The sequence below is a fragment of the Ambystoma mexicanum genome, chromosome 3p (genome assembly GCF_040938575.1).
Source record: "Ambystoma mexicanum isolate Mex_15411 chromosome 3p, UKY_AmexF1_1, whole genome shotgun sequence".
Taxonomy (NCBI): Eukaryota; Metazoa; Chordata; class Amphibia; order Caudata; family Ambystomatidae; genus Ambystoma; species Ambystoma mexicanum.
In genome coordinates this window covers 1,109,856,015-1,109,881,878 of record NC_090925.1, presented here as the reverse complement: position 1 = coordinate 1,109,881,878, position 25,864 = coordinate 1,109,856,015, and the positions used below count along the sequence as shown (strand labels likewise).

Here is a 25,864-nt window from a genome sequence, read left to right as displayed (position 1 = left end):
AAGGCCCTCCATTCTGTCTGGTTGGTGAGGCAATTCTCACACTTTGTCCAAGGTGGAGAGAATATTTAGTTTCACACAGAGAGACACATTTCCGGGAGGCGTGAACCATTGCTGAGCAGAGCGGTTCAGACTTTGGCCGCCTCATGGGGTGTAGACTTGATATGGAACGAGCAGACTTCGGTCTTCTGCCTCTTAATGACGGTTTGAGCGCGCTTTGCTTGGGAGGGATTTAGCTACCCAAAGCCTATGGCTATCTCTGCCACCGCTGCATGGACTGCTCCCTACTTCAGTTTGGAAAGTTCTTACACTTTGGCGCAAATGGAGGGAAGGGGCAGTTACAGAGAAAGGAGTAAGGTGGCCTACCAACACGGGGGCTAGAACGGCACAATGCAGAGAAGTCACTGGTTCATCTCAAATGAAGTTGTCTCATACCTTATTGTACATACATTTATAATTACGTTGATTAACATATTCTGCAGGTAATAACACTGCGATTTGGTTATACAGTAGAATTCTGATAAATACATAAATATCATAATTGACATAACAAAGACACTTCTAATGCTCTATTTACAAAGTCCTTCAAATCATATCTCTCACAAAGGGCTTGAATACAGGTGACATTTACAGAGACAGCCATTTTGGTTCAGTAGGAAGGCCTCACCCTGGGCTCCACCCTAATGCTGCGGAAATCACTGAGCTCAGGGCAACGCTTATCAACAGGGCTAAGTGCTGACAGGCATAGACAGGCAGAGAAAACCCTGATAACAACTCACCGCGGATGGCTCCCGCTCACAAGTCATCTTGAGATCCATCAATCTTTGTATTGGTCCAATGAAGTATATAGGTTGAATGTAAGTTTGTTCATTTGAGTAAAGGCTGCCAACAACAACGACGTGACATGTGTCTTTCAACAGGTATAGAACAGAATGCCAGTAGCTTGAACAAAAGCAGCACCTGTGGCTTCCATTGCAACTGCACTGCCTCAAACGTGATAGAAGCACTCAGGACAATGCCAGTGGTCAAGCAGTGAGGTGTGTTTGTTGTGTTCTACTGCTGAGGTTTCCATAGGGACACTATTCCGGGACCCACCTGCCATGTACACGTTTGGACATTTTGCTCTGTTTGTAGTTTTCTTTTGTTGTTTGTGTTTGGAACTATATATTCAGTTTTTAAATTAGTTTTTACTCCTAGGACCCAACGCGCGCCAGGCAGGGGGTGATCTTTTTGGCTAACACTGTAACAGGATTACCGTCTAACTGCACAGTGTATGTTCTGCAGAGGAGCAGGCGGATGCATTCTCCCTAGCTCCCGCCCCCTCACCACCGTCATATTGTAATAGCTGGAGAAGAACCCTATATGGGACCCCATGTATTGTCCCTATACCGCATCTAGTGTACGAGAGACTATATGCACTCAGGCAACCATGCCGAATGTACCCACGCGCTAAAAGAGTGGAAGGATGTAAACACACAACGTTGGACATCAAAGAGTGCTCAGTGAAATCGGATGAGGGCAGAGTGATATCATGAAGCAGATGTACAAGGACATACTGAAACAATATGAAAATGCGCAAGAGTGACAATGTGACTTAAGTGTCAAGAGAAACATGTACTTTAAAGTAATTATATATACCAAGACGATATGGTGACCGATAAGTTGCTGACCAATAAGTATAAATATGCAGTAACGTAAGGTAGATGAAGCTTATAGAAGCTTGCTATAGAGGATGGCCATGATAGAGAAGATGGACGTTGGCTTGTGTTAAGACTCAATCCAGCTATCTCAGTGACAAACCAGGGTTGCATAGTCAGGAGACTTTGGAGAAACAGTGTTGTGTGAAAAATAAAGAGGAATCTATGTTGGCCTGGGATCAAGGATGCTATTATAAGGAATCCTTGCAAGGCACAAGAGGAGGCAGATGGATAAGCCATGTAAGTAAGACATATTTCTCTTAGATTAAAGAAGAAGAAAACATTTGTGAGAGCCAAGTACTGGACAATTAAAAGTGTACAAAGTCTATACAAGATGGAGTAAGTCTCTAGACGCCAAGATGAGCAAGAATACCCAGTAAAATTAGAATAAATAGCAGTAAATAAAAGGTCAACATGGACAAATGTATGGTCTTCTCACATGTGATTCAGAAGTTGAAAAACAAGGGCTATTCATTAAGCTTCGGATGAAGATAGTGATGTGCTTACACCCTCTTAAATGGTCCAGAACAGAGAGCAGGCTCTATATGGGAAACTCTGGCTTGTGACCCGACTAGCGGCCGGACTGATGAGATGATGGATTAATTGGAAAAGTGGGGAGTAATCTGACGTGGCAAGCACCTTGGTTTCGTTTAGCTTAAGTGCTGTTAATTTATTGATTTTATTTATTGTGCATTTGTAAGGCTCTCATACATTAAATAAATTGTGTTTCAAAGTGCCCACAGGGCAACAGGGAAGGAACCTGGGAATGAAAATCAAATAAGAATGATAGATAGAGGCCGACAATACTAGGCCCTGTGAGCATTCAGAACATGCAAGTGCAGTGAGAGAGAAGGAATGAGGGAGTGGGGGGTAAGTGCTAGGTGTACCAGGAGGGAAGTGCTAGGGGGTGATCAGCTTAAGTGCGTAGGTAAGTGGTCAGCTGCCAATGTTTAGGTAAGTACAGGCATGAGGTGGCATAGGCAAGTGGGTGCCAAGGCAAGTGCTGGGAGTGGGCAGAGGCTGAAGGCGATTGGGGCTGGGAGGTCAGGGCCGAAGAGGACACATAAGGGCCCTGGTCACCAATCTCATCAACTGTGGATTTTAGCAGTGGTGTGAGGAAGGGAAGGAGGAGGTGAAGAGGTAAGTCTTGAAGGGCTTTCCGGAATTTGAGGAGATCCGGTTCAAGACCTAGAGCAAGGGGGGAGGATGTTCTATAGGAGGGAGCCTGTTGAAGAAAGAGATCGGCCACCAGCTCGCCGTTTAGCAAAGCGCTCGACACACAGAGTTGGTGCCGGAGAAACGTAAAGATCTCGAGAGAGAGTATTTAGTGAGGGCCAGTTGCAGATAGCAGGGTCCCAAGCACCAGACAGCCTTATGGATGATGCAGAGGGATTTGAATTTTATCCTTGCATCAACCGGGAGGCAGTGGAGGGCTTTAAGGGCTGGAGAGATGAGGTCCCTGGGCTTGAGGCCAAGGATAAGTCTTGCAGCCCTATTCTGGATTAGCTGGAGGGGTCATAAAACAGAAGAGGGTAGATTAAGAAAAGGGCTTTTGCAGTAGTCTAGCCTAGAGAGAACCAGAGCTCTGGAGACATTAAGCTTCTGGGGGAAAGTGAGGAGAAGAAGAATTCCTTAGGGGAGGTGGAGTAGAAAGTGGGACTTCTTGGCAAGACGTGTGAGGGTGGAAGAAAAGAGAGGAGTCGAAGATAACTCCAAGGTTTCTGGCTTCAGCTGAAGGAGAAGGGGGAGAGCCCATAGAAGATGGCCATGGCCAGAGTGAGGGGAAGAAAGAGGGAGCAGGAGGATCATTATTTATTTATGTTTAATTAAGTGTCTTGGTCAGATTTGACCTTTACACTACAAAATAAAAACCAAGTTGCAATTTCACAATACAAAAGATTTCATTAAAGATTACATAATACATTATAGGAACTTTGACATTTAGCAGTCCGGAAATCATTACAGTAAATGTGAGGAGATATATAACGCTGGGGATCATAGACCCCTCTACCGCAGACACAGGTCACCCTTAGAATACCCCAATCGTACAAAAGGGCCTGGTCGCAATTTTACATGCAGCTTCAATTTCTAATTTTCCATCTTCATATTGCACCTACCATCTTACTTTAGCTGTGGACAATGAGCCTCATTCCGAGATTGGAGGTAGTCATGGCGCTATTAGCACCATGACTGCCTGCAATAACGGTACCAAGTCCGCCCTGGTTCAATGTGGACTTACCAGTCTATTCCGACCTTTGCGGGACTGGTAAGTCCCCATTGAAAATGGCAAACCCATTCCCATTGAGCCCCTATAGGGCTCAATGGGAATGTGCAGGGCGCAAATAATGGCCCGGCGCATGCCAAGGCCGTTATTTGCGCCCTGGTTCCCTAACGGGAACGTAAAGGTACGTTTGGTCCGACCAAACGTACCTTACGGGTTCCGTTGGGGGACCTCGGAATAGGGCACAAAGGGATTACTGGCACCGGTGTCCTTACCGGGGCCCGGTATCCCTTTGCGCCTGGGTCGGAATGAGGCCCAATGTGTTTTATGCTATTCTTACAACCTGGGCTAGAACGGTGCGCAGGAAAACATAACAGCATTTTGTGGGTTTTCACGTCTTGGATGTTTGTAACATTAAAGTATGCACATACGAGCGGATGAGGGAGCAATTGAGCACATGAGGTCGAGTGTATGTTTGGCACCAACCTTCCATGAAAGGAGATTCCTATAATTTGTGTATGCTAGCTACAGAGGACACACACATCAATAGTTAGTAGAGCCAAGTAGCTGACCTGGTCAAAAAAGAAAAGGTTGGGCCATCCTCATAAATGGGAGGGAATCAACAGGCAGGGCGGTATTAGAATGTTTGCAACATACTTCATGGAATGTGGTGCACCCAAGAACGTGGCCCATTAACGTCCATTTAGGCCCAATTAAGTGCCTTGTTGCAATAAAAGGTGTCACTGGAAAGCAAGGTGCACGGGAGGTGCAAAGTGATCTCCTCAAACTGTCCAACAGGATAGGTTCACCTGCTACCTGCTATTCACTAGAAAGCAAGGTGCACGGGAGGTGCAAAGTGATGATCTCAAACTGTCCAACAGGAAAGGTCAGCTTCTGTTCACAAGAAAGCGAGGTGGAAGGGGGGGTGCAAAGCGATCTCCTCAAACTGTCCAACAGGATAGGTTCACCTGCTGTTCACTAGAAAGGCAAGGTGCACGGGAGGTGCAAAGTGATGATCTCAAACTGTCGAACAGGAAAGGTCAGCTTCTGTTCACTAGAAAGGCAAGGTGCAAGGGAGGTGCAAAGTGATCTCCTTAAACTGTCCAACGGGAGAGGTCACTTTCTGTTCCAACGGATTGCTAGGGCGATGGGCACCCCGCAAGCGCCCAGGACCTGGAGTGTGTCCTCCTAGTCACTCGATACGGGCAGTGGAAGGAAGAGTATTGCCTTTTGACCAAAGTGTGTCCGTGGCCCAGGTTTGCTGGACCCATTCTTCTTGATGCCAACAAACCAATCCTTATCTGCGTGCATCTTGGACTTGTACGTGTTGTAGTGGTTCTCCTCCAGTCGCTCAAGGAACAGGCACTCCTCGCTCGGCGACTGCTGAAAAAGAACACAGTACACGCCGTAAGTCAACGGTGAACGTGAGGCAGCTTAACACAACCATAGAGTTTCCCCTTGGGGGAACTGTGCAGTCCCACTACCAAGAATGCGACCGGGGGTTAGCACCATAAGCTGGCCTTGGACTTGCCCCCGTTAATCTGTTTAGTTATTTATTTAAGAAAGTGCACATCTGCATTATTCCCCTTAAAAGGTTAGGATGAAGTGGAGACATGTGTGTTACTGATTAAAATTAAATTCAAAGAAACGCTGACTTGACAATTGCTTGTGTTGGTATTGGCTCGCTCTTACTCTCCATGATGTGGGCACTTGAATGATAGATAACTCGATTTACATACATGCGTGCAGACAATTGCTTACTTCAAAACCCTTACAGCCCCCTTGACCTGACCTAGCATAGCAGGGGACTCCAACACAAACTCACAGGGCCGTGAACTAAAATCCAGATGAGCGGACAAAACCTTTCAGAATCATTTTGCTCCAAATTGATTAAAAAAACATTTTCTTAAGAGAATAGTCATTGGTTCTTAATTCTCCACTCTGAATACTTTATTTTATGCAGTTTTTGATCTGGGGTACAAACGTCTGGATTTCACCCCCGGCCAGATTCTCATACCTAGTTTTAGGGCAATTGAAGAGATGCCCTGGCGCACCTAATTTTTTGCGCCAATGATGCCCTTCTTCACTCCCTTTGGGCAAGTAAAGGGACTTTTTTCGCATTTCAATGCGCAACCCAAATTCACAAATGGGATGTGCTTTGAAATGTGCGGAAATCCAAGACCTTCCCCGGCGCCTGTTTGGACTAGGCTCGCGGGAAGGCGCGACGTAGGAGCAGTGGCATTGCTGGGGGGGGGTGGCTGGGGGGGCTATAGTCCAGGGTCTTTTAGTCGTAGCCCCAGATGGAAGTTCAGGGGCTACAACCAAAAGGCTAGCTAGCCCCGAGTTCCGAACATTAGCGTAGCCCCGGATCTTTTCCAGACCTAGCGACACCCCTGCGCATGAGAGTTTCATCTTCATCTTCCATACATCGGCTTTGACCAACTGTGTGAGCCGCTGGAATATTATGCGCTCAAATGATGGGCATGGTTATAGCAATCGCTGCCCAACCTTATAAGGTTAAGACACGTAACCTAATGGAAAATGCAAGAGGAGCTTCACATCTTGGAGGTAAATCAAAAAGAACCCGGGGCATTCAGGGCCTGTAGAAGGCAAGTAGAAGGCAAGTAGCTTGAAGGCTTGCTAAATAAAGCAAAGCACCTCAGGCTGTGGTCAAAAGAATGAGAGACAGTATCTGCCCCAAAGGCATCTTGTTAAACTCCATGGTCACCAACAGCAATGCTCCCATGGGTGTCATGGATAACTGGCATGTATCCTGCATAGAATGTTACTGCACAGCCTCCCAGAGGGATCTCCGAGTCCAACCATGATCCACACCAGACTTTCAGGATAACCAGGTCTTATGTAAATAGCACCCCTTTAGGTCCAACGCAGTGTGGGTGGGTGTCATAAAAATACGGTGTGGATGTAACGCGTGAGGAATGGACTTCGAGCACTCTCAGCCTAGTAGGAAGCACACCAGAGTCCATGCAGGGGCAGAGTTTTGGAACTCCGAAAGCTATTTGCTGATCCGAGTTAGTAGGCGACAGAGGCCCACAAATCAAAGCATCGCCTGCGTGTCGGCTTTCTAAAATAAGCCCACTGAGCTGGACAATTTAGCCCCAAAACATCTAAACTGGGTCTAATCGCTTGTCTGTGGTCAGCATTACTCATGGCTGGGTGATGTTTAGAGACCTCATAGTGCCTCTGGCTTTGCCAACCTCATACTTACCGATGCATACAACCGCCCGTCGCCGTCCATGGCCAAGTACTGCCCGGTCTCCACACTCTTGATGTACACCACACCCACGCTTTCTGTGTATAACTGCAGCTGGACTGTGAGAGAAAAGGGTGAAACAGTAAAGAACTAGATAGTCTTCCAAGGCAATCACAGTCACAGAAGAACGAGTTTCTTTGATTCGCTTGCCACTTCTTTACTCCCAGCATAGACCGCCACAGTTCTGCCGAAGTAATTTAGTTACCCCCACCCCCTCATCTCCTTCACAAGATCACCATCAGCGTTTTCAATGTAAGGTCATCCTTCTTAACAACAAAACCACACATTCAAAATACATACTTCATGGCAGAATCAGTCACAAGAACTCCAATAGGGAACAATAAGTCTTGCACAAGATGTAGGACTAGAGGCAAGAGGCAGAGCCTGATCTCTGGCAGGACCCAGTTGTCCATAGTAGTGGCACCAAGTGCAAGTAGGCACACTCCCACGTGGGAGGCATGGTGGGGGGGGGTGGGATTGATCAACACAAATCCAGGTGGCACTGCTCTGAAGACTGGCGTGAACAGTGGGGACTGCAGCCAACTTGCAGGTTAATACTTCAGCAGCTGGCCTAACCACAACACTGCCCCCCACTGTCATACGCATGTTCTTCCATAATCCATGCCTGTGCAGCCCAACTCCACAGCCACCACTATGTCACTGTTCTGCCTCTTATCCAGGATTACCAAGCTGTCCCTCACCTGCACCACCCCACTGCGCTGGGCATATAGATTTGAGCTCGGGGCCTTGACATGTAACCCCTTTATGCCATTAGGTTATATAATGTATATCTTCCTAACACTCTGTGCTCAGGTCCTTATTAAGTGAGGAGGTTGAGGTATGATTCTCCGATACTGATGTGCTGTTGTATAAACGATGCCACCCAATAGCTATGCACACAAATTGGGTTTATCAACATTATCCTTATATTTTATGTATGTACAGGGTCTGAAATTGGTGGGAGCTATTTAGCTCCTGCTTTTAGCCTAGGAGTGACGGGTTCGCTTGAAACCAACAGCAACCAGGAGCTATTTTTGGCTCCCCAGGCCACATATGTGACATTAACTGAGTATTTGAGAATGTTAATAAAGAAGAATTAGGGCTCATTTAATAAACATTTAACCATAATGGATCATACGTAAAGCGCAAAACGTTAGTTTGCCTCTCCTGCGGAAGTTAGGTTTGCTGTGCGCTCGGTACTCCCTCCTGGTTTCCCAGCGGTAGCTCCTGGCCTGTGGGTGATGTCCGATTCCAGAGAGCTTGATTCTTAATTTCGAGCCCTTATATATGCATGACAAAAGCTTGGTATGCGCTTGTGCTTTGGCAGCAGAACTATATTTCACATGACATATATGCAGTGCTTGTTTTGTGCTTGAATCATTCCAAAACAACGTGGATTCATAGTTTATACAAGGCTGCGTAAACACCTATGTTTTGTTTATACACAACATATGGCATATGCAAAAGAGCATACGCATGATTACATGGTCCTTAGAATTCCTTAACCTTTTAAGGGCCAAGGACCAGTATGCTCGTCCTTTTTGCATAGACTTGCATAATACCCTGGAAGCTGTTCCTTTCAGACTGTACAATATTCCCTCGCCCACATGCTCTTCCCTCCGAATACAGAACACCAGGGTGCTCCTTTTCTATAAATGAGTAATTCGACGGCGGGGAGCGTTATGTTTACACTGTAACGTAAGCAGCTTGCTGCCACCACATTTTCATCATTTGACGAGCTGCGTGCAAATGTAAAGGGGAAAAGGCAGCGAACAAGCGTGTTCACCGTCTTATGCCCTTCACATTTGCACGCAGCAGTGCAAAGTGAGTAAACCTCTTCCTGACATGCTGACATACCCGGCAGCATTTACTATTGTTTGCGAGTGCTGCTTGCCATGCTCGAATGGTTGTACACAGGAGCAGGCACAATGGATCCCTATGGGGTTCGCCCGCTTTGCATACAGCATGTGGACCGCATAGGGATCTACAGCATTTGCGTCGGCATAAAAATCCAATTCCGGGGTAGATGCTGGAGCATTTGTATGATGGAGAGGAAGGAGGTGGAGGAAACACAAGGTGTGCTCTGCCCCACAAATGCTTGGGAATGAGCTGTGGCGTGAATGGAAGGTGTTACCCCTTCCATTCACGTCACGGCTCTATGGAGCATGAGCCCCCGCCCCCAGGTGTCTTGTTATGTAGATGTAGCACAAGCTTAATGTCTGAAAATCCAGCTAAAGTATTTTGAGTATCTTTTAATGTCCGATTCCTTTATTATTTTTCATGCGATTTTCTAAAGATTTAAATGACAAGGTTAATAGCCAGAAAACGGTGGTCTAAAAACATTGAGAATGCCAACGCACGCTCATTCCAAAGGTGCCAACCCTCAATCCAAGTAAACTAGGTTTCTAACACAAAGTCCATCACACCATAAGTTTAACACCAACTCCCACTACACCACATCTTCACAATGCTCAGTTTAACTATTTCATGTATGTTCTGTTATGCTAATCATCACCACATGTACTAGTTGAGCAGCCTATTTTTAAAGGGAATGTTGTTAAGTAGTGTAGTAACGTGAGTTAAAGTTACATTTGCAATGTTACGTTATGTTAAAGGTACTTAAATAGCGCACCGTCACCAACGGAATTGGTCCCCAGGCGCTCTGGTGGATCTGTAAACAGGAAGGAGGGTAGGTAGAGTTAGTAGGAGAATGGGAGAGGTGGTGTGCTGTTGGCGGCTTCAGCTCGGTATACACCATGTGCTGGGCTTTGGTGCAAGTATCGGATCAGGCGAGACCTTGTGTGCTGTAGGTGCTGTTTATGTGTTGATGATGCAGTGTGGTAAAGTGAGTGCGGATTGCTGGGAGAGAAATGGTTGTGCGAGTTTGATGTGGGTTGAGTTTGGAGAGATTTGAAGATTAGGTTGGTGGGGTCTGTATCCTGATTCTGATACTTCTGGTTCCGTTTGAGCTGTATTCCTGTGGGTGGGGTTGTGATGAATTTTGTTTGTATTGGACAGTTTATTTGGACTGAGTATTGCAACCTTTATTGTTGGCAGTCTCAGTGTTTCTAGACCTCAGTGATATCTCACAGGAAAGCTTAACCCATTTCAAGATTTCTCGCACCGATTTTCTCTTTTTCTCAACTTTATACTTCACTGTTCATTCCGAATGTAATACCCACACACACATTCTGCGAGTGTGGTGCGTGCTGTTGTTGGAAAGTGTTGTTTGAAGCGGTTGTGTCCGTATGATCCTTCTGTGCTTGCTTGTTCATTCTGCGGTTGTTCGCATTGCGCAATATAGGATATCGGGCTGCATACATTTGCACCATGTGGCGTCATTGGCGGTTTGTGGTGTTTTCATCTGTTCATTCTGCAGTTTGCTGTTTTGTTCTATTGGCACAAAGTGTGATCTCTCCGGACGTACAGGCACTCGCGCGTTTTGGTGCCACTGTAGGACTGCTGTACATGCACGTATATATTGAGTTTGGCTCAAACGATGGTCAAACTATTTGTGGCATGTGCCACATCAAGTTAAAAGGGAAGGTGTGTGCCAAAATGTTCACAAATCAAATCCAAAAATGCCAAGATGTGTCCCAAAAACATTTGTTGTATGCACCGATACAAAACCCAAAGTAAAAAGCAGCTTTTATACAATAGTCTTTTTCAGATTGAAAACAATCATGAAACGTTTGTCATGAGTCTTTGGGTATGGCCAGTGCAGTGCTTTAATGAATTTAGTAAACATTCATGGACAAGGTCAAAAGTTACTACTGAATGTGTAAAATGTATGATTCTGCTGCAATATTGACAGCACAGTTGAGGTCAACATAGCAAACTTTACATAGGCCATAAGGTGAAAAATACCCCCAACTTCTTTCCTTTCCACGAAAGTTCACCAAATTTGGCAAGTCGCTGTTCTTGGATAAATCCAAATACTCATGATAATGTTCATCAATAATTTCCCACTAAAAACAATCCACTCTATTTAGATAATTCTTTTAGGATTCATGTGCTTTAGTAACTGAGCATTGTTTGGCCATCCACACACTAAGAGCTGGCGGATATCCTGTGTGGGGAAAGTATTACCTTACGTCACAGCCATTCTAACCCTCGCCGCCAAATTCCACAGGCTTTCTGCATCGGCACGTGCAGTTCACGGTTAGGGTCAGCGTTGTGACAAATGAAATGAGCACGAAGCCCGGTGTGCATTATGTACTTCGTGATACCAGCATGCAATGCTTTCATCAGATTTGTCAATTAGAGATCTGTGGTCATTCTTCTGCTCCCAAAATGCATTTTGATAAGCAAAGCAGGTTGGAACGCTGACTGGTGGTTATTTGTCCCTCCCCTTTCTCATAGGAGTATTTTTTTGGGGGAAATCAAGTTTTATTGGCATTTTGTAACATTGAGAAGGCCACTGCAGAGATTAATAAAATTAACACCATATCGCTAGACACGACCCTGTACGTCCTCCTCCGTCCCGTCCAGCCCCGAGCCCCTAGAACAATATGAAACTATCAGCGGTTAGAGGTAGCTTCATTTCCCTTATTTTACCTCCCCAGTTCGGTCTGTCCATCCAGTTAACGGCTGTATTTAGCAAAGAAGGGTAACCACATCTCTCCAATCTTTACCCTGGACTCACTGAGGATATGCGTCAAATATTCAATTTCGTAGATCCCTTTACTTTCCACAACCATTCCTTTTCCATGGGGGTTTTATTCCAGCTCCAAAATTGTGCCACAAGCCACCTAGCTGCAACCCTCATGGCGCGGGTCATTCGATTTCCTTGGACGTCCCCTTAATTTTCATGTCATACCCCAAACAAGAGCCCCCTTGGGGACAGCTGTTGTGCAATCCGATCAATCCCCTTAATACACGAGAGGACCCCCCCCCAATAGATCTGTTTATGGGAACAACCCCACCACATGTAATAGTAATGTGCGGCAGGGTATTAGCATCTCCAGCACTGTGAGTCTGCAAATGGGTACATTTAAGCCAGGAGGGCGGGCGGGTCCACTGATGAAGAATTTTGATCACCTGCAGTCTATATTGGAGGGAGGCTGTGGCGTGTGGGACCCTTTTGCACATAGTGTACCATAACTCATCAGGTATCTCCCGCTGCAAATCTCTGGTCTATCGTCCCCTGGCCGCTGGGCCCTATATGGGGCCAACTCCTAGCAATGCCTTACAGAGGCTAGCTATACGACCCTTTGTGTCTCTAACCTGCAAAAGTGATAATTCAAAAGTTGCGAGGTCCCTCCCCAAATTGTTCCCCATCTTGTGTCGTAAAAATCACCCTTCAGTTGTAAATAGCAAAATGGGGGGGCGTCGACCTATCTGGAGACAGTTCTCCAGTGCCCCCATGGATAGAACTCCCTCTTCTCCCACATCTGACCCGCTCTACTGAGGCCCGCCTTTTACCATTTCTGACATTGCAGGGCGTCTTCTATGATGTTCCATAGTGGGAGGGCCCAAATGCGGCTCAGCGGAGAAGGCCACGCCATTATCCACCTCATATTACTTCCCTCCTTCCAAATCGACCACATCACCTCTAGCAGGGGCTGCTGCAACACCCTATTCGGAATCTCTTTCTGGGGCACCCACAGCCATTCACCCAGAGAGACCAGGCTGAAAATCGAATTGTCCATTGTCACCCACTGGTTCTCAGATTGTGGCTCTAAATGATTGATAAGTATCCATAGCTGGACCGCCTGGTGGTAGGCTTCCATGTCCGGAAGCCCGACCCCTCCCTCGTCCTTTGTGAGTGTGTCTTATATGCTATCCTGGGCCTTTTCCTTGCCCACAATAACTGCAAAAGTCTGCATTTGGCTATCTCTAAGAAAGCCGGGGGAACTATTATTGGGAGTATTTGGACCAGGAAGAGACATTTTGGGAGGACTACCATCTTTATACAATTAAGTCTAGCCTTCCAGGACCTGTTAAGTCAGGACCATCGGTTGAGATCTGTCTTGATTTTATCCCACAGAGGGGCATTTTTACTGAACGGATTGCCAAGGTCCCTCAGGATCTCCACCCCTAGGTACCAAAACGCATTATAGCTAACATCAAACCGCAGCCATTCATGTACTCTCCAGTCTGGTCCCTCTGAAGTCCCACCGGGCGGGTCACTGATTTATTGAGATTCACTTTGAACCCGGATAGTTGCCTATAGACCTCCAGCCTGTCTAATAGTCTCAGGAGGGAAACCTGGGGGCTTGTTATGTACAGGAGGGTATCACCCACGAAGAGATTGAGTTTATATTCCCTTCCACGCACCCAGGCCCCATGGACCTGGCTATCCGCCCTAATATCTATCGCCCATGGTTCCATTACCAACGCGTAGAGGAGAGGAGAGGAGAGGAGACAAGGGGCAGCCCTGCAGAGTGCCTCTTCACAGCCCGAACGGTCGTGATTCTGCCCTATTTACTATTGCTTTGGGCACGGGCCTTGAATTTAGAGCCGAGACCCAGTTTGCCCATTTCTTTCCCATTCCTACCAACGTCAAAACCTCCCGCAGGAAGGACCAGCTAATGCAGTCAAAGGCCTTTTCGGCATCTTAGCGACAGTATCAGTGCTCCTTTTTCCTTGACCTCAGGCGAGTGCAGCAAGTGGAGGGTTTTACAGAGGTCATCTGCCCCCTGCCTGTTCCCGATCAAATCTGTCTCATCAGGTGGATCAGCTTCGGGAGGTTTCTTTCCAAACTTGTTGTCAATAACCACGCAAAGAGTTTGGCATCAACATTGAGGAACGAGAATGGCCTAAATGCCTGACAGTACGTCGGGTCCTTCCCCGGTTTCGGTATTCCTACTATTCTTGCTTCTAGAAAGTATGGGGAACCTCCCCACTATCACTAATGGTTTTGAAGACCTTTGCTAGCTGACCTGCCAGTAAGTCTTGAAATTGTTTATAAACATCTGCAGCATATCCATCCTCCCCTGGGTCTTTCCCGGCCTTCAATTTCCCTATTGCTGTCACTACTTCCTATGCCGCAATCTTGGCTTCCAAAACAGCAATAGCTTCCCTGGAGAGCTTTGGGATTGCCAGGCTTTCCAGGTATGACCTAATTGCATTTTCACCTGGGTCTGGGGCTTTTCTGTACAGTGTCTCATAGTAATCCGCAAGCATCCCGGGATCCCTTCCTGCAATCCCACCAGCCCCTCCTGATATTTTCCACCTGCCTGTCCCTTCTACTACCCGGACTCTGTTGGCCAGCAGTGATTCCCCCCCCCAGTCCCTGTTTTCATAGTACCATTGTTTGGCAGATTTAATTTTCTTAACTTCTTCCCCCATTTATGTGGAATGCAGTGATTGTCTCTTGTCTCGAATTTATTGCAAAAGGGCTGTCCTCTCCCCGGATCTCCCAGACAGTCCGGCCCTAAGTCGCCGGATTTCCTCTCAGAGTCTGTTTTCAATGAGCCCCCTTTCCCGCTTTTTCCTTGCCCCCTCTGCTATCACTTCCCTGGGGGCAAGGACACTCAAGTCTTTTATGCCCCCCCCTCCCCCTGCGCAGGCCACTCCCCACCTCTTATACATCCTCTGCAGGCCTGTATGTTATCTCGAAGCTTCACCAAGATGCCTGCACTGCCACTTTGCTGGGGGCCTGGGGCTGTTATAGTGGGATCAGGCCACTCCTCTTCCAAGGAGCGCTGTGGGTCCGGGGGCCCCAACCCCGGGCCTTGTCCGAGGCCCTGCCGCTGTCTCACCACTCACACGAGTATTGTGATGAATCTGATGGTGTCCTCACTCCTTTCCCAGTGGGGACCTCTCGCCATGTGGCCAGGGGACGGCAGTCGCTACCTTATACTGACCATGGGGGCAGCTATATGAGGAAGGATCATATGGGGGGAGACAACCCTCAATGGAGTGATACGACACAACAAATTAATTAATAACAAATGAACATAGAACGAAAAATAAATGAAGACAAAAAACTTTTTTCTTCTTTTTTAGGGGGGTCCACCCCTGTTTCTCCTGGCTGAAAACCCACCCCAACAGCTTCCCAACAATATGTAACCCTTTACCCCAACCCACATACATTTTTGTTATTTTTTTCGTTATTTATTTTTTGTTATATTTGCATTATATTTTCGTTATATTTTCTTTATATTTTCATTAAATTTTCATATTTATTTTTCGTTAAAGGCTGCACACTGAATGAAGATCCCTTTCCCAGTGCTGTGACGAGAGAAATCCACAATGGCTCACCAGGGAGATCAATACTGTGACGAGGGAGAATAATGGTGGATTGAGGATTACATGTAAGAATCACATACAGCAGCCTAGTCTTTCCCCAAATCCTATTGCCCAGGGCCAGTATATAAACAAGGAAAGAAGGAAGTATGAGAGAGATCCTTCCTGAGGACCTGGTTGCAGGATTCGTTTGTTACAGAAGAAGGGGCCTTGGACTGCTGTTGCGGAGGAAAGAAGGGAGAACCATGCTACCCCAACAACTTGTAGAGAACTGGGGACTGCTGGGGGAACCCAAGAAACCACTGTGGCCCACAAAAAGGGGGTGAACTCCTAGGCACCAGCAGTGTGCCAAAGGGAAGCTGGAAGCTCCTTTACTAGTATAGTTCTCCCCCTGAAGGAAGGAGAAAGATACCAGCAAGTGAGAGATGCTGGCTGGAGGAGTCTTATCCTCTTGGTGCAGACCAAGGTATCACATATCTGGTGCAAGGTACGTGGAGCCGACCGACTCATGGAAGAGACCAGGAGAGCAGACTACAGGAGATTGTAAGCAGTGGGGGAAACACCATGAGGGGAAGAGGAAGAAAGGCTTCCTGGCGTACGCTGGTAACAAAAGGCAGCCGCCATGCCGTTTGAGCCCGAAGACATCCAGAGCAGGCGAGTGGGAACCACAAGGGGCACTGAGGCCACAGAGCAGAGGCGGCAAACCCAGAGAAAAGGCGCGGAGAACCAAGGAGCTGCTGCATGCTTGACACAGCGGAGACAACGCATGCCAGAGAGAGCCACTGCAGGCTGGCTGCAGGAGAGACCACGCAGGCCATGGAGAACCGGCAAGTCCACCCAAGTTAAACTTCAGCAAGCACCCCGAAGACAAATAGAAGGGAATGAAGCATATGAGAAAGAACAAGAGGCTTGATATCTCTCAAGAAGAATAATTTTTGAGTGGCAAAGACCAAGAGAGCTCAAAGGAGGAGAAGAAAACCCCTCACCTCGTGAACTTTTGCAGTTCCATATTAGTAACAAGTCTAGGACCCCGCACCCAAGGGCGGCAAAGCCTGCGAGAGGTCAAGGGGGAGAAGAAACCCCTCACTGCGTGAAACTTTGCAAAACCATAACAATTGCGAGTTTGGGACATGTACACAAGGGAAGCAAAGCCCAAGAGAGGTTAAGAGGAGAGAAAGAGAGCCCTTCACCTCGTGTTAAGTGTTTTCATATGAGAAAGCCCTGGCAGGAGAGTACACCAGGCATATTCAAGTTGCATGTATGTTTATATAAGAAGCCCTGGCACAAGACTATACCGGTAAAGGTCAAGTTGAACAGTGTGTACAGTGCATCACATGAAGTCCTGATAAGGTTATGCCAAGAAAAGCCAAAGAATGATTTGAAGACATCTTAAAGAGGAGGTATTCTACCAAGATTAAAACTAACAGCCAAGTTGGTTTGTGCTATCAGTTGCTTTGCTGCCCAAAAGAAATTCAAGGAAACATATCTCTAAGCGTATGAAGCTCAGAGAAGAGAAATCCTAAGGAAGGGAGCAATCCCTTGGAACTGTGAACTTTTTCTATTGGGAACTTTTATGTTGGAGTTACGCCTTTTCTTTTGAACTTGAACATGTGTGCACTTTCAAGGCTAAAGACATTACCCTTGTCACCTTAGAGTTAATTTTGTTAGAATGTGAGGGCCAGAATAGTACTTTGGACACAGGCCAATTTGCTTTGGACATTTTGACATTGGTCCGGCCCTTAGTTTTAAATTAGGTGGGGAAATACCTCTTAGAGTAGAACAGAGAGGCATTTTCCAACCCCTTTTGTGCTTCAATAAATCGTTATGGCCAAAATCATGAACCCCCTGTCCCTCTGTCCACATCTCATTCCTGGCTCCTCACAGTATCCAGAATCTGTGAATATTTTTTCATTATCTGAGTGTGTGCTTTTAATTCAACATACAGTGAGCGGGGTTGGAATATGTGGTGCTATATAGGTGTAGTATTGGCTGTTGTCTTAAGATATGAATAAATACTTCATATAAATTATTTTGATGCTTTTGTGTTTGTTGCTGAGTGGATTGTTGTAGAAGTGGACATAAACAGAAGCTGAATCATCTACATTGTGGGTGTGAAGTATTATTTTGTACCAGTGCAACTTGAATTTGCTGCGTAGGATAAGTGTCTTTTATTGGTCAATTAATTTTCTGTGTAAAGCGTGACAATGTTGGTTTACCAGAGTTTGGTACAAAATGATTAGCATTTGTTGGAGTACTGTGAGAAACCTGAGGGCGTCCTCACACCTACTCCCCTTGGATCCTCTTCTCGGGGGGGGGGTGGCCAGGGAAAGGCCATCGCTTTTGGATCCTGACCCTGGGAGTGGAGATGCGAGGGAGGATCACCTGGGTCCTTGGAGATTGGGGAAGAGGATAACCGCAGGGGAGACATGGTATAGCCCCTTTCCTTGTGATAATCAAACTTACCCTCCCCCTGCTTTTATAGGTTGTTGCCAATCAGATCCCTTCATTTCCTGTCAGTCACGCCAATCTAGTACTGGGATGAGGCAGAGGCGACTACGAGTGGTACACACTTCCATGCCATTATGCCACTCTGGTACTGAGATGAGGAAGAGGCCTGAAGACTGTTCTGAAGGTCAGGCATGTCCAGAGAACACCAGTAATTATGGTCAGGAAAATGGACCCAAGGGCTTGCACCTGCAACCTGTTAATAGGTCACAGGTGCAAAAAAGGTGGAGATGACAGTCAGGAAGGGGAGACCAGCAGGAGAAAAGCCGGGCTGGGAGGTGCAGGCCTGCAAAGAGAGAAATCCTGTCAAGAAGGAGGCTGCAGAGGAAGGTCCTGCCTGGAGGCCAGGATGCCAGCAATTATCCAGGAGAGACTATGAAGCCGGGGACTGAGGCGGCCAATAGAGGGCCAAAGCTGCCGGGGCCTCCTTGGTCGGGTGCCCACAGCTGGGGCTGTGGGGCACGGAAGAAACACCAGTGCTGCAAGCTACGGGCAGCGTCCACGAGTGACGAGCAGAGCTGCCAGCAAACCACAGAGGTTTTCAAAGTGTAAGTCCAGCTCGGAACACTACAGAGGCATGTGTGCAGAGCAGAGAGTGTGGAGAGAAGACCCCCGGAGGATCCGCCGAGGACCGGTGAGTCAATCAGAGGAAACATTCGTACAGGGGCACTCCTGGGGCTACTACACAGCAAATATGGCCGGATGAACGAAAATAGTTGGACAATTAAAAGTGAGCCCAAAGTGAGGGGTTGTATTGAACAACACAAATAAGTTGAACTATAAGTGAAAGAATGTGAACTAAGCATTTTGAAAACCGAACTAAAGGAAAGCTTTGATAAGCCTATGAATGGAATACAAGCCTGGGTAAAGCACACGTAATAAATACTGAAAGACAAAGATCGAATCATATGGAATAAAGTGAAAAGCAAGAATTTAACATTACTGAAGAGTGTAAAAGTAACATGGGACTTAATTGTATGAAAGAACCCACTGGGGCAAAGCCAAGAGACTGGCGAGGAGAAAAACACATTGTGGCAAAGCCAAGACACTGACAAGGAGAAACCAAAGCGAGTGTGAAACAGAACACAGTTACAGTGACAGAAAAACCTGTGTGGGCAAGAAAGCCTAGGGTTATCAGTTGGTCGACCTGTAATGGCTGCGTCTAGACCGAGGATACCCTGTCTGTGAAAGCCAAGGAAAAATAAAGATAACAAATCTTCACGTATGAAAAATTGCTGAAGTGAAGGCAGAAGAGAGCATTCTGTGTTAACCATTAAGCAATCAGAAGGAGTGTAAAGTTGACCTGGAACTGGTTTTGAGTATTAAGAGACAAAGTAATTGTGATTTGGCAAGCTGGACAAGCTGAGGCCTTGGGAAAGGGAACCTCAAGGCCCTTTTGGAACTGTGTTGACCTCTTGGGGGAAGGGAACACCAAGACTTTGTGGAACTGCTTTGAACTTGGGGCAGGGGAGAAGGTTATCTTGGAAAACTACTTAATTTGTTCTTGACATCCCTACTCATTGTTTAGCTTTAGTTGTGAGGGAAAGTATAGGTTTTGGACACAGACTTTTAAGTTGAACTTTCTGATTCAGACTAGCCTTAGTTTCTTTAGGTAGGGAAATCCCACCTTAGCATAGGGCAAGAAAGGCCTTCCACCATCCTGACATTTAAGTTAATAAAATCCTTTTGTTTGAACTTTGAATCTGTTGTCTGTGTCTTGCTTCATGAGGCCTTCACAGTACACTTGTGAAATTGTGATCTGTGTGTAGCATGATTATTGTTTTAGTTGATGAGAGGTTTTTGAGCAGGTATATTACAATGTTCTGATGAATGGCCAAGACAATGTTGCCATAGCATTGAGACCACTAAATGATTTTACACATTATGTGAAAGTAACAATAGATCTCAAACCACTGTTACGCACTACATTACAGTCAAAGCTTGGTAACTAGGGACATCAAGGTCTCCTCAACAACAGTGACAAACACATCTCTTCAACTTACTTTCCACCAAATCAATATTAAAAGGAGAGTACATTACCAAAATGCTGGAGGTGAATTCTCAGTGCATTTATAATGTGCTGTTACTGCCTGCAGTAAATATGCCAGAAAACCCTGTCTAGTCCCATAGCCCAAAGAATGGGGATTTACATGGCCAAACAACCTGTGGTAATGCCATGGGACTGAGTGAAAACTTTTAACAAGGCTCAATGTTCCTTTCGGTTTACAGGTGCACTCTTGCAGCAAAGCCACAATCTTCAGGTAACAAACATTCAATACAGTATAAATATTCACACACAGGCGAAACGTTGATAAGGTTTTCATGTTTACAATGGATCACATCCAGTAAACATCAAGATGCAAATTACTGCAAAGGAAAACAAACTCAAAAATCAAAAAATATCTCCACTAAAAATGGCCACTGTAGTCAGTATTTGTTAAATCATACTCGATAACTGGAAGATACTACACGACAATGAACTAGCAATGTTAATTAGCCCTAAACTGCGCATCACATACAAAATGGCACATAACTTACAAATCTTTTGTTCCAAAATTCTCAAAAATACAACCAATTTAGCTACCAATGAACCCGACAGGATTCATTTCAATTGGGGACATTTCAAAGTGGGCAAATTAGCACAAATCTAAGTTTATGCTTAGGGCAAAAGCAAACCACATAAAAGGAAGTATTTTGTTCATAGTTGAACATAATTTACTGATTACATCTTTGAGTGTACCAGATTATATGTTGGAAATAGAGCGCAGAACCTCAACTTTAGGATGCAGGAACATGTAAGAGCCATACAAAACTGACACTGGCATAACAACCGGCGAGGATACACTCTTAATAAATAATATTCTTTTGTTGTATATCATGTTCCTCAACTAGACAGGGGGGATTGTGCTGGAATTCTAAGACTAAAAGGTAGCTTGAGTAATACCAATGTTCAGTACTTAAGAAATGTGACTGAGTGAAGATTCATAAATGCATGGATTTCTGGTCTGCCTCAAATCAGCTTCTTAAGCACCAATTGTTTTCTGTCTCGGTTTCTTCTGATTAAATGTATCGCTATCAGACAATGGTCTATGGTCCTTGTTACAATTTGGCAGTATTACCATGGTACGCCCGCCAAAATAACACTGAACTACAAGTGGTGGAAGAGGGGTATAGTTCTCTATTTTTGGAGTCATAGCACTCCATGGGGATTTCAGAGGAATTACTGCGAGCAGTAATTCCGCAGCAGTAATTCTGCCACATTTCTTTCTAGAAAAAGTGCAGGATTTACTTCCAGCTCTTTGCTGGAGGTAAATCCTCCACTTTTCCTCTAAAGTCGAGATTCGGAGGTGCAGTAAAATTGGCAGTAATTTAGTAACTGAATTACCACCACTTTTTTACCGCACCGCCAAACATGTAATGAAGCCAAATGTTGGGTGAAGAGAAAAAAACTTGGTCAAAAATGGTTGTCTACAACTTAAGACTAGGGTGGCCAACTGTCCCATATTTTGCAAAACTGTCCCATTACGGAGGACTCTGGCCTATGCTGTACGGGTAAAAGTCCGGCCTCTGTTCATTCAGCAGTCTCGGCCCAGGCTCCTTTGTGAGCCTGCCTATCGAGCCGCTGCTGTCGCTCTTTCAGTCTTGCTGCTAACGCTCTGAAATCTGGGGGGTTCATCACAATGCGATTTGCTTTGCTCCTGGGATTGCGATGGCCAGGTTTGCAGTTAAAAAACGTGACCATCACCTCCCAAGGACAAATAATGAGCATTACAATTAAGCCAGGTGTTAGTGTTAAAACCCATTCACTAATTGTTTAAATAACAATTCGGAGCGGATCAAAGGTGACGTCATCATGTGTGCGCCAAGTGTCATGCAAAAAGTTGGCCACCCTAAGTGTGACGCATCAAATCCAGACTTTCTACAATGAAATATATTTGGTCTAACAAAAAATATTTTTACAAAATAAAAATGTGCTCTCTTTGGTGCACTCAACCTTCATAACTAGACACAGTTTGCCCTTTGCTTACAGATTACCACACAGGTGTGTCTTTGTTCCAAATACACGTAACCTTGATCCTTAAATCTTGTGTACATAACATCACCATGAATAATGCACATTCTTCTGCTAGAGAGACAGCCATCTTTCTAAAATCATTGCTATACCGCTTTTGGTTCATTGCTACAACACATCATTTTCTCATTACACCTTTTTCAAGCATATAGTCAAGTTTTTGGTAAATGTACATTTGACGCCATTTTCACTTTACTAACGGCTGCTAACCTTATTCTACCATGCACTTTAGTTTTCAAACAGACGCCGTTTGTGCGAGGAAATGGCTGTTCTTTTAGTGTGCAATGGAGTTGGTCAATTCATTGAACATTGTCCAGAATATAAATACTCTGTGGTTTTCAGGATGGCAGTTGTTCCTTGTTTATTTCAAGGAAATTCATGGCAACTTATTATCTGCTGGAGACACGTGTTGTACCACAGTTCGAAAAGTGAATCCTTTAAATTCTATTTTAGGCGACTTCTCCTGGACTGGAATCAATTCGCTTCTTTCGCAAACTGCAATTATTTGTGTCACAAAGCAACCAAGTATCAGTCATGAGCAAGATGTGGACATTAGCCTTTAATAGGGTTATAGGACAAAACAAAAGCAATTCTCTTAGGGTCAATAATGAGAACAAAACGTTACTCAGTTGGTTTCAGGATGATCTTGCACCAAAGTACGCATAAGGGTCTTTCGGTATGGTTCAAAACTGCCAAAAGCAAATGTTCTTCCAGTTCTCGTTTGGGCGAGGTGTCGGCTCTTCCTGGTGACTTAACATAGCCAAACTAAATTTGGGTGTATCCGTTCTGTATCTCAAAAAAACCAAAGGCTTTGCAGAAAAATCTCACATCTGCGGCTTTGGTCCGTAGCAAGTCTCATTCTCTGGTAATCTCCTTGTGGATGCTCTAGTGCCGTTAGCATACAGAGGGGAATCACACTAGAAGGGCTCAAGTCTGTATGGGAGTCTCGGGATTGATCCTGTGCTTGATGTCATGCTGAATGTGGTTTTAAAGTAAGGCCTGGAACAATATGTAGACTGGAAGCCTCCCTATGATTTTTACATTTTCCTCTCTACAGTGGTGGCCTGCCACCATGGGAGTACCCCCGCGCCTGAGTGGTAGGCCACCAATCCGCCTGAGTAACAGGTAGTGCAGTCCTCCATGTGTTTTTTTTTCACTGGGACTGTGCTGCTCTTTGAAGGGGTGTGAACAACCCGCTCTGCAACAAACGTAGAGGCGAATAATGGGAGAATCAGGATCTATGTGGTCACCGCGACCCCATATAATTGTGACTTTTTATTAAAAAAATTAAACCCCCCCTTTACACCACGTAGATATGCAGGGGGAGACCCCTGCAGCCCCCCATATTACTATAATATCCCACACCCCCCCACATATATATGTGGTGAAAAAGGGGTGTTTAAAAAAAAAAAAAAGGTTGGGCATATCGGCCGTCGCAATTGTGAGGGTGACATTTTGGGCCATTTCCAGAGCATCAGAAGACTTGCCCCGCCAGCTCTCATTATTATGCTAGCTGCATAGACATGCTGCCTGAGAGGAGAGGAGGCCTCATTATTGCCAGTCTGTCCTTTGATGTTACATTAATTAACCTTTTATAACAAGCTTCAAACCAGAGACCAGTCCCTAAGCGCGAGACCAGGATTCAAACCTGTGTTGTCTTGCTTCCAAGACCAGCTGCATTTCTGTGTACGTTTTACAATCACTTTTCAAATAAGAACATTTTATAATAAGCTTATTTTTATGGCTAGAATTTAATTTTGAAGAATACAGTAGGGTTAAAGTAACAACTCCTATGCCGGATGGTCCTTATAGATTTAAAACACTTGTTGGTTTGGCATCGCCACAGATGTTCACGAGGAATAAAAGAACAAATATTGAACATTCTATTCTTGTTGGTCTCGTCTTTTATAATGGTAATTTCAGAATAATGAGACAAGAAGCATTAGTTTGTGTTTGTCAGATGCAGGTTTCATTTCTTATGCCCAATTCAAACTTTACTTTTATAGAACAATTGAATGTAGCTGTAATTGTTTTTTTTCTACATTGTTGCTGCCCATCACAGCCATAACAATTCCTTTAATACAATTTAGCCAAATCATACCTACTTCTTTATTTTCTTTTTCTATTTGGAAGTGTGTCTTTGATAGAGTGAGTGGCTCACCAACACACAGATTGACAAATATTTGGCTGAGTATCTTTGTAGATAGGTGCATGTGTGTTATAAGATTTGTTTTTTTACCCAAATGTAGATTTCTGAGTTGTCTCAGTATATATTTTGTGACTGATAGTGGGCAGATCAGAAATAGGTGGTGGAAAGTGCATGGAGAAGGAGTAAGGAATAAGGAAGATATAGCATTGCAAGGGAAGTTGGGATGACATAAGGGAAGAATGAAAGAAAGAAGAGATAGGACGGTGGTTGAACTATTCAGGGGAGAGAGGGATAGAGAAAGAGGCGAGAGGGCAAGTGGAGGACAGAGGGCGAGAAGGTGAGTGGGGGCCAGAGGGCAGGTAGAGGTGAGAGGGAGAGAAGTAGAGAGAGATGGAGAGGAACAGAGAGACAGGGAGGAAGAGAGGGAGAAGGAGAGGGGGGAGACATGCGGGGAGAGGGTTCTATGTCATTTCATCGCCATATATTTCAACGCCTGCCACTTAAACGTGTACATTATACGAAAATGTTAATCACATTTTTTTATTTTTTTCCTCCCAAACCTCCCCTTACTCTACCTATTTTTACCTATTCACTACCCACATCTGCCGTTTCCCACCCGCCACCCCCTAAAAAATGTGATGAACATTTTCGTTATAATGTGCACGTTTAAATACCAGGATTTGAAATGTAAAGTGATGAAAGGACGTCGTACCGGGGAGAGAAGTGGAGACAGAGGGAGAGAGAGAGAGAAGGCGGGTCAGAGAAAATACTATGGAGGAGCATAGTAAGGCTTACTGTGAGAAAAAGAAAACCTGGAGGAAGTTTTCACATGTTTAGTTCAGGAGAGACTTAAAAGGAGGTGGAGTGTGAAGATAAGGGAGGATTTATACAGAGAGAAGTGGTGGAGGACGAGAACCCAACGCCTGACAAGTATCAGCCCTGAAGGGTGCGAAATCATGCACATGGAAAAGATTTGAGGAAATACAGTAGGAGGTACAAGCTGAAGATCAGTGGGCAAGAGGTGCAGGAGAGGTCCCGTTAGATACAAGACCATTGCAGACTTTCAAGGAGGGTGGTGAGAACAGGCATTAACGCCATAGCCCTAAAACAAAGAGGTGGCAAGGAATGTCAAGACCTCTGGAGAAACCCATGTTACCAGCTTTCAGTGGAAGCTCTGGAATTGTGCTAACCACTATCCTGTCCCAGCTCCTATCCCGGTTTATCCCAAGCATGCAAGCATACGCGAGTCCGGAGAATGCAGAAAAGGCTCTCCCGAGAATAGAGGGCAAAAAGCAGAGAACCAGAGTCTACCAATTGAGGCAACAAACTAAATGCCGGAATGCCTAACAACCCAATACAGGAAGGGATTGTGGATTGATCACTTACACTGGGGAGGGAACACACATTGAGATTTACAAACTACATATTCGAGTTCACAGCATCATGAATGTGATTTAAAGTGACAAGGATAACCTACATTGGGGCACCAGTGTCATAAGCGTGATTTACATTGACAACGATTACGTAGAGTCTGGACACCAATGTCAGAAAACTATTTTACAGTGGCAATGCTTACAGAAAGTGTGGATACCACCATAAAGAAAGAATTGTTCATGTGGCAATGATAAAATGCATTGTGTAAACAAATGTCAATCATGTTTAGCAGTGGCTATGGCCGCAGTGTGGGCACAAGCGTGATAAAAGTGTTTTAAAATGGCCATGATTACGTATAGTGTGATTACCAGTATGAGGAAAG

The 25,864-nt window shown here is 45.3% G+C and overlaps 1 protein-coding gene across 6 annotated transcripts in view; it reads right to left on the bottom strand.

The window, feature by feature from the left end:
- Window positions 1–431: 431 nt before the first annotated feature.
- FGF1 (fibroblast growth factor 1) overlaps window positions 432–25,864 on the bottom strand; it is a 524,090-nt gene continuing 498,657 nt past the window's right edge. For 5 of the 6 annotated variants that reach the window (XM_069652462.1, XM_069652464.1, XM_069652466.1 and 2 more), the window contains 2 exons: window positions 7,145–7,248; window positions 432–5,298 (listed from right to left, as the gene is read on the bottom strand). In XM_069652462.1, coding sequence (XP_069508563.1) covers window positions 5,104–5,298; window positions 7,145–7,248 — 299 coding nt within the window. In that variant the 3' untranslated portion in view covers window positions 432–5,103. The remainder of the gene's footprint in view (window positions 5,299–7,144; window positions 7,249–25,864) is intronic. The other variant, XM_069652467.1, reaches the window with a different exon arrangement.